The following is a 16,111-nucleotide window of genomic DNA, read 5'->3' as shown; positions in this document are numbered from 1 at the left end:
GTTTGATTATGTTAGCATAGCAGCTAATTAGAATGTGCTGGCTAGCTGTGGGTTTCTTCTACTGTCAATGGTTGCAGGTGCTAGCAAAAAAATGCCCACGAAATGGGGTGAGCCTGGGTTGGATATATTAAATAAAACTACTAATGAGACAGTAGAAATACTTACCAAAACATGCTTCTGCAGATGTGAAGTGGAGTTGTTGAATGCAGACAGGTACTTCACTGTTGGGAGGCACATCTTGCACTGCATGATGATGCTGTTGCCTTTCCTATGCTTGAACAAAAAGAAATCTCCCAAATGTGGCCAAGGATTTTTTTCTGCATCGAGCTCTACAGACTTCGATGTTTCAGCTTGAGCTTCATCCGTTCTTTCTAGGTCCGGGTCTTCAGGACCGCGACCGCTGGCCGTGCCTGCTTTGTCGACCTCCATTCTAGCACTAGAACCTAAAGACTTCGCGCCCACTAACCTAGCTTGTCCGCGCGCGCCCTCTATGTTCACGGGCCAGTGCTAATCACATCATCATTTGTCACTGTTGGTTCTGGCTGGCCATTGGTTTACTGTCTATGGTTCTGCCGTGTATTTTTCCCCTGTAGGTTGAATTGTTATTTTTACTCAGTAACGGATAGGATTTATAAAGTAACTAAGTACAATACTTGAGTCAAAACGTACTCAAGTAAAATACAAAATACCGACTTTAAATTGTACTTAAAAAATACAAAATACACAAAAAAAGTATTCAATACAGTAACGTGAGTAAATGTATTTCGTTACTTTCCACCTCTGCCAGGTTAGAGGGCGATGGTTAGCTGCATGCAGGTTCTTGGTATGTGTGCGAACATACAACTACCCAATTAACTGTGTGACTGACCACAACCTAAGCAAACATAACAAACCATTAACCAACATGTACATTAACAAAGGTTTAGACTTCTGCTGCTTAGCTGTGCTATGCTAGGTGAGGTTAGGCCCTATCAGTTAATGTTACCCAGTCCTTGGAACCAAACAAAGAAAGATGTCCTTTCCAGTGTTGTTGACGTGTCCAGTCAGTTGGGTTGCTTCCTAGTGGACTGATGTCCTGTTTGGCTGTGTGTGTTTTCTCCTTTGTTCTTCTGACAGGTCAACGTTAACTCTGCTGTGGCTCCTGTTGCTTGGGAATCAGCTGGCTGAACTTGTGTTGTAGCTACTTATTCTGTGTAAAACTTGGTTCAGTTAATCGTAAGCAGGTCGCTGCTATAGAGGAGAAAGGTGTTGCAGTTTGCTGTGAGCAGGCCAGTAAAAGAGCTGTTGTCGCAGGTAGCAGGGCTGAGGCCTTGGAGCAAGCCAAAAAAAGGGGGGAGGGTCATCCCCAGGTGTGAACAGTGAGCAACTGTGAGGAAGTGAGTTCTATTGTCTGTAGAACAACAAGCATGTGGTCTCTTGAATGAGTCCCAACAATTATATCAACATGTTCTTGGTCTCAACACATCATTGCATTTCTCCTGAAATTGTGTGTAGACTTTGACTTTTAGTAAGCCACCGTCCTCCTCTTGGATCATATGTCTTTTTTTTTTTTACCATTGTCTGTCAGAACTGATGATGTTTGGCTCAAACTGCCAGCATCCTCCAGTATACCCAGTGGAGCATGCCAAGAACACGAAGACTCCCTGGCTTCTTGCCAGTCATACCAGTCCCTGATCAGCCACACTAGTGAACATGAAACTCCCTGGTGGTGTGAGGGAATCAGATGCTCTGACATCACAAATTTATAGCCCTCATGGTGAGTCTTCTGTATAATGTTCATGCATAAGCCAGCTGTTAATTGTTCTAACACAATTAGAAGACTCTGGGATACCAGAGTCAGCTGTTACTTAGGAGAATTTGTTAGAATTGGCAGCAGTGACACCGTAATGAGAGCAACAACGCAGGAGATATGCTATTTCCCTTAAGTGTGAGAGGCAGTTAGACATATCTGTCACAATGATATATCCAATTGTAGCTGTGATATGGTGACTGTTAGATATGCTGGTTGGCTCCTGTCCACACATTTAAAGCAGTAAAGTCAGTCAGACTGTCTAAAGCTGTACAACTAAATCCATCCATCTATTCTCAACTGTCAGCAGCAGTTAGTCCCTCACTCTTGTCTGTGAGAATGCAAAGCACTGTAGCACTTATTATCCTATTTACCTCAGGTGATGTTTTACTGGATGGATATTCCCGACAGGGTTTGAGGTTTCAACAAAGGTTTATAATGCAAGTATGCACAAACTCTTAATTTTTCCTGTACTGACATATAATAAACCAATTATGATGCATTCTTGACACAAATGTGACGATTAAAAAGTATTTACTTTTAATTTACCTCGTGGCTCCCCAGTTATCTGGTGACTGCATTTTCATGAACAGCACAGGCCAATGTGATAGATTGATTTTTATGTAAATATGTAAGGTCATTAACCCATTTATACCGGATGCTGCGCAGCACAACATTGCCCCTCTCGCCGGTTGCTGTGTAGCGCAGCATTGAGTCTCCTGCCGGCTGCTGCGTAGCACAATATTGTAGCAACAGCCGGGGGGGCAATGTTGCGCTGCGCAACATCCGGTATGAATGGGTTAAGCATTTAAAACATTATAATTTGAAATGTCATTAATAACTGATAGAGGCAAAGGAAAATTCATTAATAACAGTTCATGGCTATAAATGTAAAAATGTCCTATAAAAACAATGTCCTGTGGAAAAAGAGATCAAAAGGGTTAAAAAGGATTAAAAAGCAAAAGTCCTGCTAGAGAGATTAAAATCTTTTAAAACAGTTAATATGGATAAAAAAGAAAACATAAAAAAAGGTGTAAAGATACCTGCCTGTAAGGACTTAATCCATGATCGATTTGTTGAACCTTTGAGAAGTGAAACCTATGATTGGTTGGTTATACCTGCGGAGATCGGAGGGGGGGCTCTCGGCCATGGTGCTTCCTTCTCGATGAAGCTGCCAGTGAGGAAGCATTGTGTCTGAGTATCTTTATTAATATTTCCCCTTTTCAGGTATGTAATGAGTATTCATGATTGTGAACTATGGAAATTGTTTGCTAAGCCGTTTTGTGTGTGTTTTATGAACACTTTGACTACATTTTGAGTAGTTTTGAAGCATGTTTAAATCGGTAATCTGTATCAGTGAACTGCCGAAGCAGCTAGCTTAGCTCTGCCGCTTGGTGTGCAAAATTGAGCAGCAACCCACTAAGCAAGCAAATGACGCATGAGGCGTGCATGTTGCGATGTTTAGCAGTTAGAGATGTTTATAGCATAATGTTGCTATTTTGTATGTGTATTTGGTTATTTCCCACTGCATTTGTGTGTTTATTTGAAAATGTTTGTTTAGGAAATATAGTAAGATAAGAAATAAGGAATTTGACAAGTACAGTTTATTAGTGTAAAAATGTGAAAATGTATTATAATATACTTACCTGGTAAAGGACAGAGGAAAAGCAGAGTGGAAAATGGAAATGAAAATGTATATTTTAATTTATACATATATTGTAATTTCATGTTTTGTGTTTCAAGAACTTTGGTAACTTTGTAAATACTTTTGAAACAAATATAGATTCTCGATGAAGCTGCCAGAGAGGAAGCATTGTGACTGAGTATCTTTATTAATATTTCCCCTTTTCAGGGTGTAACACCAACTGTTGCTGAACATGTTCACACTGTTTCACAATGGCAGAGTGAATCACATCATGAACATATCAGTTGTAGTCTTTTGTTTTCCATATTAAATTATATTTCCCTGGGTTAGGGTTTCCCTGTTGATCCTGGTGAATAGAAGCTGAAATGTTGTCTATTCACCTCAAAATCAACAAAGGAGCCTATAAAAACACAGATGGAGATCAGGTGAAGGAACATTCCTGTAAAATCAAGCTGTGTATTTAGTCAGGTTGGGTATCATTTGGCTAACTCTTTACCCTGGCAAGGTTAGTTGGGTCATGGAAGTTTGCCAATCCAGTCTACATGTGCTCTGTGGACTACAACCTAGCACCTGGGTGGATAGATTTGGACCCTCAGCATGCACTGGGACGGTTTGCAGCTGAACGTGAAGCAGTTGGAATGGAGTCGGCACCTATAAGTCTGAGGCCATGTTTCACTGCCAGAAAATGCTTGAATGCTCTCCTCAGGTTGGGATGGAGTTTCTTCATATGAAGGAGTTAAAAGAATTGCAAGGTCTTGTTCATGAGTGAGGGTAGGATGGAGCAGGAGATTGAAAGGTGGATCAGGGCTGTGTTGGCAGTAAAGCCGGCATTGTACTGGACCATTGCCATGAAGAGGGAGCTGAGCCAGAAAGCAAAGCAACACAAGCATCAGCACTTGGTGGTGAGTTGGATCAGAAGGCACTACAAACGTGTATTGAGTGTGAACTGGGAACATCTGGCCAGGGACCCAGTCGAAAGGGTTTTAACACCATTCTCCAGAAGAGCTACACATGTATCCTGAAGGGGGCTGGGGACATGGAACCCGAGTGGCACATGTTCAAAACCTCCATTGTGAATGCAGCTGTCAGTTTTGGTCAGAAGGTTGTCTTTGCCTGTCGTGGGGGCAACAATCCGCTTGTGTAAACCAGCAGTAAGGGAAGATTGAAAGATAAAGAAGGAGGCCTTTCAAGCCTGGTTGGCCCAGGTGTATCCTGAAGCAGCAGACAGGTACTGGCAGGCCATCAGGGCTGAGACTGCAGCAGACATGAAAAGTTTGGGGAGCACAGAAAGAAATCCTGAACATGTCCACAGCCTTTTCCATGAAATCCTCTGTGGAATGGGATATCCTTCTCAGTGAAGAAACAATTACTAATGGGGAGATCCTTTTTCAGGGGAGTAGGGTGAAAACTTGTTGCCAGCAACAAGGTATTTTTGTCAGTGGATTTTCTGTAAAGTGTTGTTATGACGGGGCTGTTGTTTTTCATAACCCACATGTCTAGGAAACTCAATTTTTCAACTTCAATTGTTGATAGTTAAAATTGTTGATAGCACTGAAACAAATTATGAGTACTTGTAATACAAACAGTATGTTTTTATTTACCTAAAAAATATGAAGGCGAGGAGATACTGCATGTCACATGGGTGTCAGGCTAGAGCAGCATGAGGAAGGGATGATGACATCATCACAAAGGCAGAATCAGAAAATAAGTTTTATTGCCAGGTTGGTTTTTACTCACAAGATATTTTGCTTGATCTTTCGTGCAGTATCCAATAAACATATTAACAGGAAATAACAATAAAAAGGTAAAATACTGCATCAGTCAAAAAGATAAGTATACATAGATACACATGTGCAAAAGATCACAGTTGTAGCGTACATACCTGGCCTGGCCACAATTGACACTTTGTGACTCTTCCCACTATCAAACTATCAAATTGATAGGAAACAGAGACAAAGGACCCCTCTTCCACAAACAGGCCATGCTTTTAGCATGCCAGAATGACACAGAATCAGACCAAAGGTCAAAGGGTCAGCTGCAGAGGATCAACCAATGGACACCAGGCAACTGGAGAATATAGGCAAAATCTCCAGTTTGTAACAATAAGACTCTGTCTAATGATATTTGATTGTTTCTTATATATGACAAGTAACAACAAAAGGACTGATTAACACTAAGGTGTGAATCCTGGCCTCTCTGTGCCATGCATGAACACACACACCAACCTCCCTTCCTCTGCCCCTCTCTAGATAAGAGTCATAAACTACAACCCACATTCCAATCCTGGGTAGTGACCAGCAGAAACACTCTTCACAGACAAGGAAGAATGTAAAATTAAATATCTAGCTGTTCTGTAAATCATGAGATGTTCCAATGCAATAGTTTAATCCCAAACTTCTATCCCATAGAATGTTTGAAATGTAACATGTAGATTTTAAGACAATGTCCTTCATGTGACCATACTGTCAGCATCCTTCACACAAGGTAACACACTACATGACCTCCAGAATGTCCATATTATTATTATTACAGTCAAAGAACTGCTGTGTAATCCACATTTATAGGCTATTAGCTTTGGGAAATGTTTATATTGTTGTTTGATCAATTAACCACTTGTATCATGATTAATTCCAGGTTTGAAGGATGTAATATGAAATCAACACTCCTATTACTCCTCTCTCATTATTAGTGCAAGTAGTTTTATATGTTATTTAATTTAATGTTTTGCGGTCATGGTGGAAGACGGATGTGCGAGTTTATAAGTAAACTCTAGAATTAAATTATTCCAAAGTTCAGTGGATAATTACTCTACAGGAGAAGACGGGTGATGCCCCTGAAACATGCCCCAGCCCCCAGGGGATAAAACAGTCGTGAACAATTCACACAAAGTCAGATGAAGAGAAGATGAAGACAAGGTCAGAGTAGTCAGAAAAGCCAGAAAAGAGAGAAAGGTCAGAAATGTTAGAAACAAGACAAAGTTAGAAACTCGGTGAGATGCTAAGAAGGAAGAAGATGTGAGAAACGAAGCTAAAAGCTAGAGGCTGAAAAGCTAAAGCTAGAAAAACGATGCAGAAACTAGAAGCTGAGATCTTTGCTCAAAGCTCAGAGTCCCGGCTCAAAGCCCGGCTCTGTAGCCATGTAAACTCTTAGCTCTAAGCTGCTCGCCACAAACTCATGGCTCTTAGTCATTTTTGCACTTTTCGCGTCTTTCATTTTTCTTTGCCACAAGCTCCAAGTAACATCATTTTTGTCTACATGCACGATCTTTTATTTTTATAAGCCAAGTCAAGACCAACTGAACCAAAACAACAGAAGTACCTCAGAGTAATTTTGAAACTTTTAAATCATCATCAAGTTTTCCTTTTCTAAGATTTTGACAACTTTAGAGTCATCTGGTCAACGCCAGCCTCCTCTAAAGTTATCCAGCCAAAGTGAAGAGCATTAGAGTTTATTTCACATCAACCCGCAAGAGACGCAGGCAGATAACATCTGCACGACCGCCTGCAGAGAAGTCGAGCAGAAATCAAGAGTTCCCGAGACAGAAAGTCTCCTGGCAAACTCCACCAGAGCTGAACCGCTGAGACACCGGCAGAATCCGTCATCGTGATAATGGGACACGGCCTCCAGGAGAATCCACCTAGATCCCATGTCTCCAGGGTTAACATGGCAACCACAGCCACCTGGGTTCCAGCCAAGGGTCTTCAGCTACAGCGCAACTCACAGTAGGCCGGTCTTAACACTCTGCTCATGACTGGGTTGATGTCGAAATATAGCAATATTTAATCATCAAACCTAATTCGTAGATGTAGTATCATTAGCTGTATAGCCATAGTGTATAGCCATAACATATTCTCTGCTCATTTCATTATTGTTTTCATCTTTATGATTATTACACCTTGCATTTACTGTGTAGATAGTAGTTTAGTTAATAAACTCCTTTATTTACACCCAGTAGTTGTCCTGTTGTATTCTTTTGACATAGAGACTGGAGATCCATTGAATGGAGAAGTCATGGCTTCCGATATGATTGATAAATTTGGCAATGAAGTAATTCATTGTTGTCCTCCCAGAGGACTGGTGCCCCATTTCAACAAGAGTAAATTCTAAATTATGGCATGGACACTAAACAGTATAGACAATATCTGTTCTGTGCAGGGATAATACTCCAAGGTGTTACTGTAATGTTGTTGTTGATGGTTGATGAGGCCAGATTCAGAAGAAAAGGCAGGTGCTGGTCCTTTACTGGGGGGGGACTGGACTGGAACTCTGGTCCTGATACAGACAAACATGATAGGACAATTAGTTTAGATCATACAAGTTCTTTACAGCGGGGAAAGTAAGTATTGAACGCGTCAACATTTTTCTCAGTAAATATATTTCTGATGGGGCTATTGACATGAAATTGTCACCATATGTCGGTAACAACCCAAGTAATCCACACATACAAAGAAATCAAAACATATATGTCCATAAATTAAGTTATGTGTAATAAAGTGAATTCTTGAATACAGATACCACCTCCCTTGTCGGCCAGTTTGATCATTTCTTTGTCATTCATCAATTCATAAAAGGGAGTTCTTTCACTCTTGGTTAAGTTATGAGTGCTGTTGTTTGGTTTAGCAATCTCCCCAATTATAACTTGTTCCTCAATTATATAAAAGGTGTTAATGGATGCATTGTTTATGTTTGGACAAAAATTGCTTTTGGCTTTGAAAACAGGAACATGAGTGTCACAAACAGGATCTGTGTTTCTAAATAAAAGTGACGTAATTTAATCTGTCTAAAGCACTTAAAGAGATCTACTTTTAGGCCAAAAGCGTTGAGTCCGCTGCTGGGTACAAGAGACAGTCCTTCAGACAAGAGGGACAGCTGGTCTACAGATAATTCTTTAGAGGTAAACACAGGTAAAACATTCCTGAACAACAGCGTCATCACATGTGCATCCACACACCTGATTTATATGATACGCTGTCCTTGTTGACTCACATTTGTTGTAAAAACCACCAGAAAACTGAAGCATAGAATCACTGAGCAAAAAAGTACACTACACAAAAACAATCAGGATTATCCTGTAGCTGTACACTTTAATGATGTCCACCATGGCATCTCCACTCTACGTTTCTGTCGGATTGAAAATGTCACTTTACCTACCGGGAGTGTGACTATGACAGACTCAAACAGCGGGAAATGTTCTGGATCTACAATCTTCAAGCATTGTCTCCTAAGGGACTTAATGATGAACTTCTCTTTAATATGTTTCTATAATTCCTCACATTGGATGTTTTGTAAATATATTTTGTAAATAGGCCTCTTTGTATTTCTCAATAGGCCCCTCTCCTAATATTTCATTTGAGGAGGTCCCTATCTAGCTCCAGACAGTTCTGGATATGTAGAGGCATGAATGTGCACATACACCTCCTGGCTACTTTTTCTATACAACCAGATCTTTTATAATGCCCCAGATGTATGTATCTGAACATTTTGGTTTGTTTTGTCTTGAAACTGAAGTCTTATTATCATTATTGCGTGAACCTCTGGACAATATATTTCTGTGATGGGTCCTGTCGATAACTACGATGAATGTATGCTGGAAACTTTTGTATGGATATTTATGAAGGAAGCGTTAATTTTTTCACTCACTTTTTGAATTTATCTTGCACTTCACATGGGATGAAGTGATTGGCTTCCAACTCAGCAACTCTTATTTAAGATAGCTCCATGATGTCGGAGAAGTATTTGCCTGATGAAGGTCCAAGACTGAAATGTTACTATAAAATTTTTTGCTGCTAGTCAGACAGTGTCTGTTTCATTGTATGCCATATTTAAAACCTGTTCCTACGCACCTGCCTCACTGAATAGATATGCAAAGATTCCTCCTGCTTTGATAAGAGTTTGGGGAGAAGGACCTTAATATAACGTCAAGGAAGTTCTGCTAAGCCATCTGTTTCAAGAAGGGAAATCAGAACTTAGCCCAGGCTGTTTTCACTGGGGGAGGGGAACTGATGAATCTGACTAGGGATATCATCAGCTGGTGGAAGGTATACTAAATAACCTGACCATCAAGTCCTCTAAGGAGCAGGTAGAGTTTGAAGACTTGGAAGGGGCTGGTGGTGGTGGGGGGGTCCTCCTTCACTCGAAAGGGGGACCAAAGGGTGTACTCCAATTATCAGGGTATAACACTGCTCAGCTTTCAGGGGAAAGCTTATGTCAGTGCTGGAAAGGAGACTCCAACTTATTGTTGAACAGTCTTTTCAAGAAGGTCCACAGTGGACCAACTCTGGACTTACATTGCTAGGCTTTGGGGTTCATGGGAGTTTGCCTATCCAGTCTAAATGTGCTTTGTGGACTTGGAGAAGGCCTACAACCAGGTCCCTTGGGAGATCTTGTTGACAGGTACTGTGGGAATAAAGGGTTTGTGGATCAGCAGTGGCGCATTAGATTAATTATCTGACACCAGTGCAGCCACACAGAGTATGTCAGGCCAACACAACAACAGGCCAACAATGACTTGACTCCATCCATGTCAAGATGGACAGAGGTGTGCAAGCAAGTCACATGGTGCAAGTGTCAATGAGAAAATGCATGTAGGGAAGGCTGTAGGAATTTTAAGCTGTAAGAAAGAAAGATAGAAATAAAGTCACACAAGGCTTAACTTAATAAATGTGTTACTGAAAAAAATCATATCACAAAGGCATGGGCTGACATAAATGAATCTTTCAAAAATAAAGATACTCTTCAAAAATAACATATCAGAGGAAATAATCATATGGAACAAGACTTACAGATTGTGCTTGCACCACTGAGGCTCACCACTAAGAGATTGCGTTCTTAGCTAAATAACCATGAGGGCCTCTGCAGTGATGTTTATTATGTTGAAGAATATTCTGTGGTAAAGACACAACAGTACATGGCAACACACACAGCAAATGCACACATTTGAACTACTACTTTTAGCATTGTAAAGAGTTTGTTCATTCAGACTAACTGTTCCCTGTGTTTATTTTCAGGGCAGCCATTGATGCCTTTGCAGCTCTGCTGAGCACAAGTAAGTTTTTCCCTTTCATTCAGCTGATGGGTATCATCATCATCCTAATCCTTACCGTCATCATCACTATACTCTCATATACTCAAACCCTCTCTCCACTGGTTGGTAGGTAGGTAGTGTTGGGTCTGAGCTCTACCTCATTAGCTGGACACCAAATATGTTAGATTTCGGTTGTTTATCAATTTATTGGCTATCACAAATTAAGAAAATATTAATATTAAAAATATGAATATTAAATAATAACTTTAAAATGAATTAAAGTTCACGGGGCACCAGCCTAAACTAATAGGCAAAATAGCCAATATGGTTTTAGTCTCAATTTATTACCATTAATCTGGAACTCTGATTAATCATTAGCTTACTAACTATAACCAAATTACCAAATCAATAGTAAGTTAAAGTTGAAGGATTGGAATTCTACCGAGTACAGGTTGGTAATATTCACGCTTGTGCAACATTAAACACACCAGTAGTTATACTTAAAAGGCATTTATTTACAATGGAGCAGAGTAAAATACAATGTCTAATCTAGTATATACAGGTGTGTGTGTGTGTGTGTGTGTGTGTGTGTGTGTATGTGTGTCTGTGGAGACACAGACTAAGGCAAGATGGCCGATTCAAAGTGGTCACTGTCCTGACCACATGACCTGAGCAAAGGAGACTAAACAAGATGGCGGTAAACAAAGAAACTACTCAAAATGGCCGCTGAGACCACCTAGTGTGTGTGAGAGGGAAGGTGTGAGTTTCTTTGTTAGCCTAGCTCATGTAATCTACAGGTACCAGGTTAGAGGGGGAAGGTTAGCTTCATGCAGGTTCTAGGACTGAGACGTACTGCTATGTGTGTGAACGTACGAGTACTCGATTAACTGTATGACTGACCACAACCAAGCAAACATTACAACAACAAGGCATCAATCAACAAGTACATTAACAAAGTTAAGACTTCTGCTGCTTAGCTATGCTGTGCTATGCTGTGCTGGGAAAGGTTAGGCCCAGTCAGTTAAAATACCCAGTCCTTAGAACAAGCAAAGAGGTCCTTTCCAGTGTTTTGTAAAGTCCAGTGAGTTGGGAGGTTTCCTGGTGGAGTAAAGTCCTGTCTGGCTGTGTTGCTTGCTGTTATCTCCTTTGTTCTCCTCACAGAGTTAGCTGTTCCATGCTAACTCTGCTACGACTCCTGTTGCTTGGAAAATCAGCTAGCCTTGTGTCGTAGCTGCTGATTCTGAAGAGGATTTGGTTCACTCACAGTTAATCCGAAGCAGGTCGCTGCTGTAGAGGAGAAGAGTGTTTGCAGGCTGCTGTGAGCAGCGAGAGAGCTGGTTTCTCAGGTAGCAGAGCTGACCTGGGCTGGGGCCTTGTTGCCCTTTGAAGAACCGAGAGGAGAGAGCTGGAGCTGCTCTCCAGAGCCAGCCAAGAGGGGAAGAGAGCGAGAAGAGGTCTAGAGGACTGGTTTTGTTTGGTGACACCCTTGGGGGTCACATGTCACACGCTGACCCACACTGGCTGGCCAGTGGGGTCCGTGGGGGGAAGGGTCGTCCCCAGGTGTGAACAGTGAGGAACTGTGGAGTGTGAGTTCCTTTGTCCAGTGGAGCAAAGAAACATTTGGTCTATTGAATGATTGAGTCCCAACAGTAGGTAGGTAGGTAGGTTGGTTAGGTAGGTAAGTAGGTAGGCAGGTAGGTACCTTATTTATCCCCTAGGGTAAATTCATGTGTCCATTAGCTCATTGTTGAAATAATTAATATTAATAACAGTTAATAATAAATAAACAATAATAATTACATCAGTCCACTTCCTTTGGCTGAGTTGTTCTACAGCCTCGTGGCAGTCGGAACAAATAATCTCCTGAACCTCTCAGTGAGATGAGACATTTGCTCCACCTGTAGCTGCTTCTCTATCCTGCCAGAATGTTTTTGAGAAGGTGGTTGGTATTGTCCAAGATGGCCTCCATCTTACATTGCATGCGTCTCTCCACAACAGTCCTGAGTGAGTCCAGACTCCTGCCAAGCACAGACCCAGTCTTTTTTACCAACTTGTCCAGTCTCCTTGTGTTCATGTGAGACATGCTGCTGCCCCAGCAGACTGCAGCATAAGAAAGTACACTGGCCACCACTGACTGATAAGACGTGCAGCATTTAAATGCAGACGTCAAAGGAACTGAGGAAAAAGAGCCGGCTCTGCCCCTTCAGGTAGATGACATCCGTGTTCAAGGACCAGTCCAGTTTACTTTCCAGGTGCACACCTAGGTATTTATAAGTGTTCAGCACTTCAATTGTGCAGCAGGTAGTTAATGTTGCTGTTTTCTTCATCACAGTGTCTAACTGTGTTCAGATAGAGCAGCAATAAACTCTACTAGTAACAGAAATTGACTGGAGATGGGACACCACACTGACGTCAGTGTGTCACCACGTGAACAGCGTCACTAGTATTAGTGAAAAGTAAGTCACTGTGTAAAACATTTGAAAATGGGGATGGAGAGGTAAAACATGTTATAAGGTGATATTAATTAAATAATAATTAAAAAATTAAAGAACATCTTTAATTAACCAGATATATCAGTTCCCAGGTGAGAACAGCAATGAAATCAACCAATTAATTGCAGTTAGGCACTTTAGTGCCTGAGCATACACCTGATAATTACTAATATACTCAGTTGGCAAGTTATTATTAAAATTGTTTTAGACAGTTGTTGATTCACTGTTGAAGATATAGTGTATATTATATTATACATTTCTGTTATTCAGTCAACCTTAAAGGTGTAATGTGTAAAATCGTGCTATTTGATCCACCTAGGTGGCAGCATTTCTCGTCTTACAGTCTTGCCTGTCATGGTCTACTCATGGTTCTGATAGGAGTTACAGTTTTTCACAAAAAAGGAAAAAGGAAAATTAGGAAACAGTTATTTAACACAGTTTCTGACTTGAAAATATCAGAAGAGATGAGAGGGTGGTTAATAAGGCTACAAGGGAGGATGAGATACATGACTGTGCTTCTAATCACCACCAGGGTAGATCCATTGACTTAGACCAGAATACAATTTTTTGTATATGCACTGCCTAATAATACAGTTGAAAATTTGGAAAGGATAGACCACCATTAGATTTACATCTCTGGAGTACAGATTTACAGATTCTGGGTTACGTTCCTCACCATACAACACGAGAGATGAGTAATCAATAGCCTTAAAGAAACTTTTTGGAAAGAATTTTGGGAGACATTGGAACAAAAATAAATACTTGGGCAAAATGTTCATTGTGACTGTATTGATTGTGCATTGAAAAAACACTATCTGTTTACTGTCATTGAAGATGCTTTTCTGCTTGCTCTTGCCTCCCCTTGCATTTTTCTGCTGATATTCTTGTTTTTCTTCTGTGATAAACTATAAGCAGCGGCTTCTAGATACTTTTTGTACTTTTAGTAGGCTATTTGCTATATTTCAACATTTTTATGAACTCCTCAGTACTACGTGATTGAGGCCTACCAGCAGCACTAGCCTGCAATGCAGTGACTGGAAACGTGGCACTTAGCTAAAGCTAATTAGCAGCAAGATGCCTCCCTTCTCTGTGGAATACTACCAAAAACTTGAAGAAGAAGATTGCAGTGCTGGAAACCGAAATTCACCAGTTAGAAGTGAATGTGGAAGTAAATTGACTATGTAGGAACAACACCACCTTACCATGGGCTCTAAACAGTGGACAAGAGCATGCTAACACACAGTTAATTAGTACCACCAAGACTACCAAGAAACAGGAGGGCTGTGAACCGGATAATAAATCTACAACTGGTAGTCCACCCTTGAATTCTCTTGGAGCAAAGCCTAAGAGTAAATAATTTCCTGGGAAAATGGGAGGACAAGTAAAAGGCAGAGCCCAGCACCCTGAGCTGTGGACAGCTGGGAAAGGGAGAACTAACAACAAACCTCCCCAATAACTGAGTGTGCAACTGGAGAACAGATTTGCTCCACTGCTTCAGGACCCTGGATCTCCATCTGATGACCTGGACAACCTCTCGTCTTCATATAGCAGGGTAAGGACTGAGAATAAATCAGAAAGTAAAAGGCTACAGGGAACTTAAACTCTGATTTTGGGTGACTGTGCTGTAAAAGATTTAAGAAGCATGTGCAGTAAAAACACCAAAATACTCTGCTTTCCCAAGGACATGGTCTCCGACATGTCTGAGAGAATCCTACATATCATGGCTGCAAATCCAAATGTGAAAAACATCATACATAGGGACCAATGATGTTGTGATACAACAGTCTGAAGTATTGAAACTAGATTTTAATGATCTTTTGAACACAGTCAGCTCTCTGAATGCTGATGTGTTTGACTGTTCACAATTTCAACTTTTTCTGGGACCGCAGACATCTTTTTAAGGCGGATGGACTTTTCCTTAACAAGTCAGGAGTAAAATAGGTTTATCTTTAACCTATTTTACTTCCTGCGTCACCCATCTGTTCCCTCTGCCAGGGACAAGAGACATGAGGAATCAAAACAAGAAGAAAACATAACAACATACGGTAGAAACATTGAAAGAGAACCGCCTCAGTCCCCACCTGAAGAGCTTTAAACATGACAGTCATTGGAGTCAAGAGGAGTCTCCACCCCCCTCACCAACTTCTCCACCCCCCTCACCAACCTTTGAGAATTCACCCCCTTCACCCCATCCAGGTCACTCTCCTCTCCAATCACCCTTTCCCCCTCCTGCCCCCTCTTGGAGTTCACTGACCAGATGAAAGAGCTGGTCACTGCAGGGACCAAACTTACATCCTGCCCTACTCCCATTTTCCCCCTAAACCCAACTCAACGTCCACCTACACCAATGGAGTCCTCGGCCAGTCTCGACACATTTGTCACAGTTACAGTGCTGAAAACACCAGTGAAATATTTATTCCGGCTTTCTTTTCCACACCTGTCCTCTCTTAGGCCTCAGTCAATGAGCTTGCACCAGATTTTAGTGTTTTAGTTACATTAAACCCCAGGTACTCAAAACGCAAGGGGCTTATTTCAAAAGGAATATCAGACTGTATAATTATATTAAAGGGGACATATTATGCTCCTTTTCAACAAGTTTGAATAAGTCTCAGAGGTCCCCAAAACATGTCTTTGAGCTTCTTGCTAAAAAATCGACTCCGATCCTATATTTCAGCATGCCTGTAAACCCCTCTTTTTCAGCCCTGTTCAGAACAGACTGTTTTTGTGTCTGTAGCTTTAAATGCAAATGAGCTGTGCCTGACCACGCCCCTCTTCGGAAGGGGATGCCGTTCGGGCTTCTGGCATCATGCTCTAATGTTTACTGTGACCGTGACAGGCGACCTGGCATCGGTAGCGATTTGGTTCAACCACACGACTTTTATCCAGAATGTGACCCAGAGGGAGAGACTGCTGAAGAAGTTCAAACTCTACAACTGCAGCAAGACGTTTCTGAATGGTTGGTAACCAATTTTGTGTATTTTGACTTTACATTTTCAGTTTGTTGATGTGTGCTGGCACACAGTTACTAACATGTAGCTAGGTAGCTAATGCTAACTGTTACTGTCTCGTCATTACTGGGAGCTCTTTCGGTAAATAAGCACTATTGTGAATGTAGTTATCTGTCATGCCTCCTTAGATATACTTTTACAGTCTGAAAATGT

At 41.2% G+C, this 16,111-nt stretch overlaps 1 protein-coding gene across 1 annotated transcript in view; it reads left to right on the top strand.

Annotated features, from left to right (window-relative positions):
* agbl1 (AGBL carboxypeptidase 1) overlaps positions 1–16,111 on the top strand; it is a 144,308-nt gene that overhangs the window by 37,115 nt on the left and 91,082 nt on the right. The window contains exon 7 of the mRNA XM_023397390.2: positions 10,442–10,479. Within this exon, the coding sequence (XP_023253158.1) occupies positions 10,442–10,479 (38 nt within the window). The remainder of the gene's footprint in view (positions 1–10,441; positions 10,480–16,111) is intronic.

This window comes from Seriola lalandi, unplaced genomic scaffold, assembly GCF_002814215.2.
Source record: "Seriola lalandi dorsalis isolate HSWRI2012SDOR001 ecotype SW California unplaced genomic scaffold, Sedor1 jcf7180002055008, whole genome shotgun sequence".
Lineage (NCBI taxonomy): Eukaryota > Metazoa > Chordata > Actinopteri > Carangiformes > Carangidae > Seriola > Seriola lalandi.
This window is presented reverse-complemented; position numbering and strand designations above follow the sequence as displayed.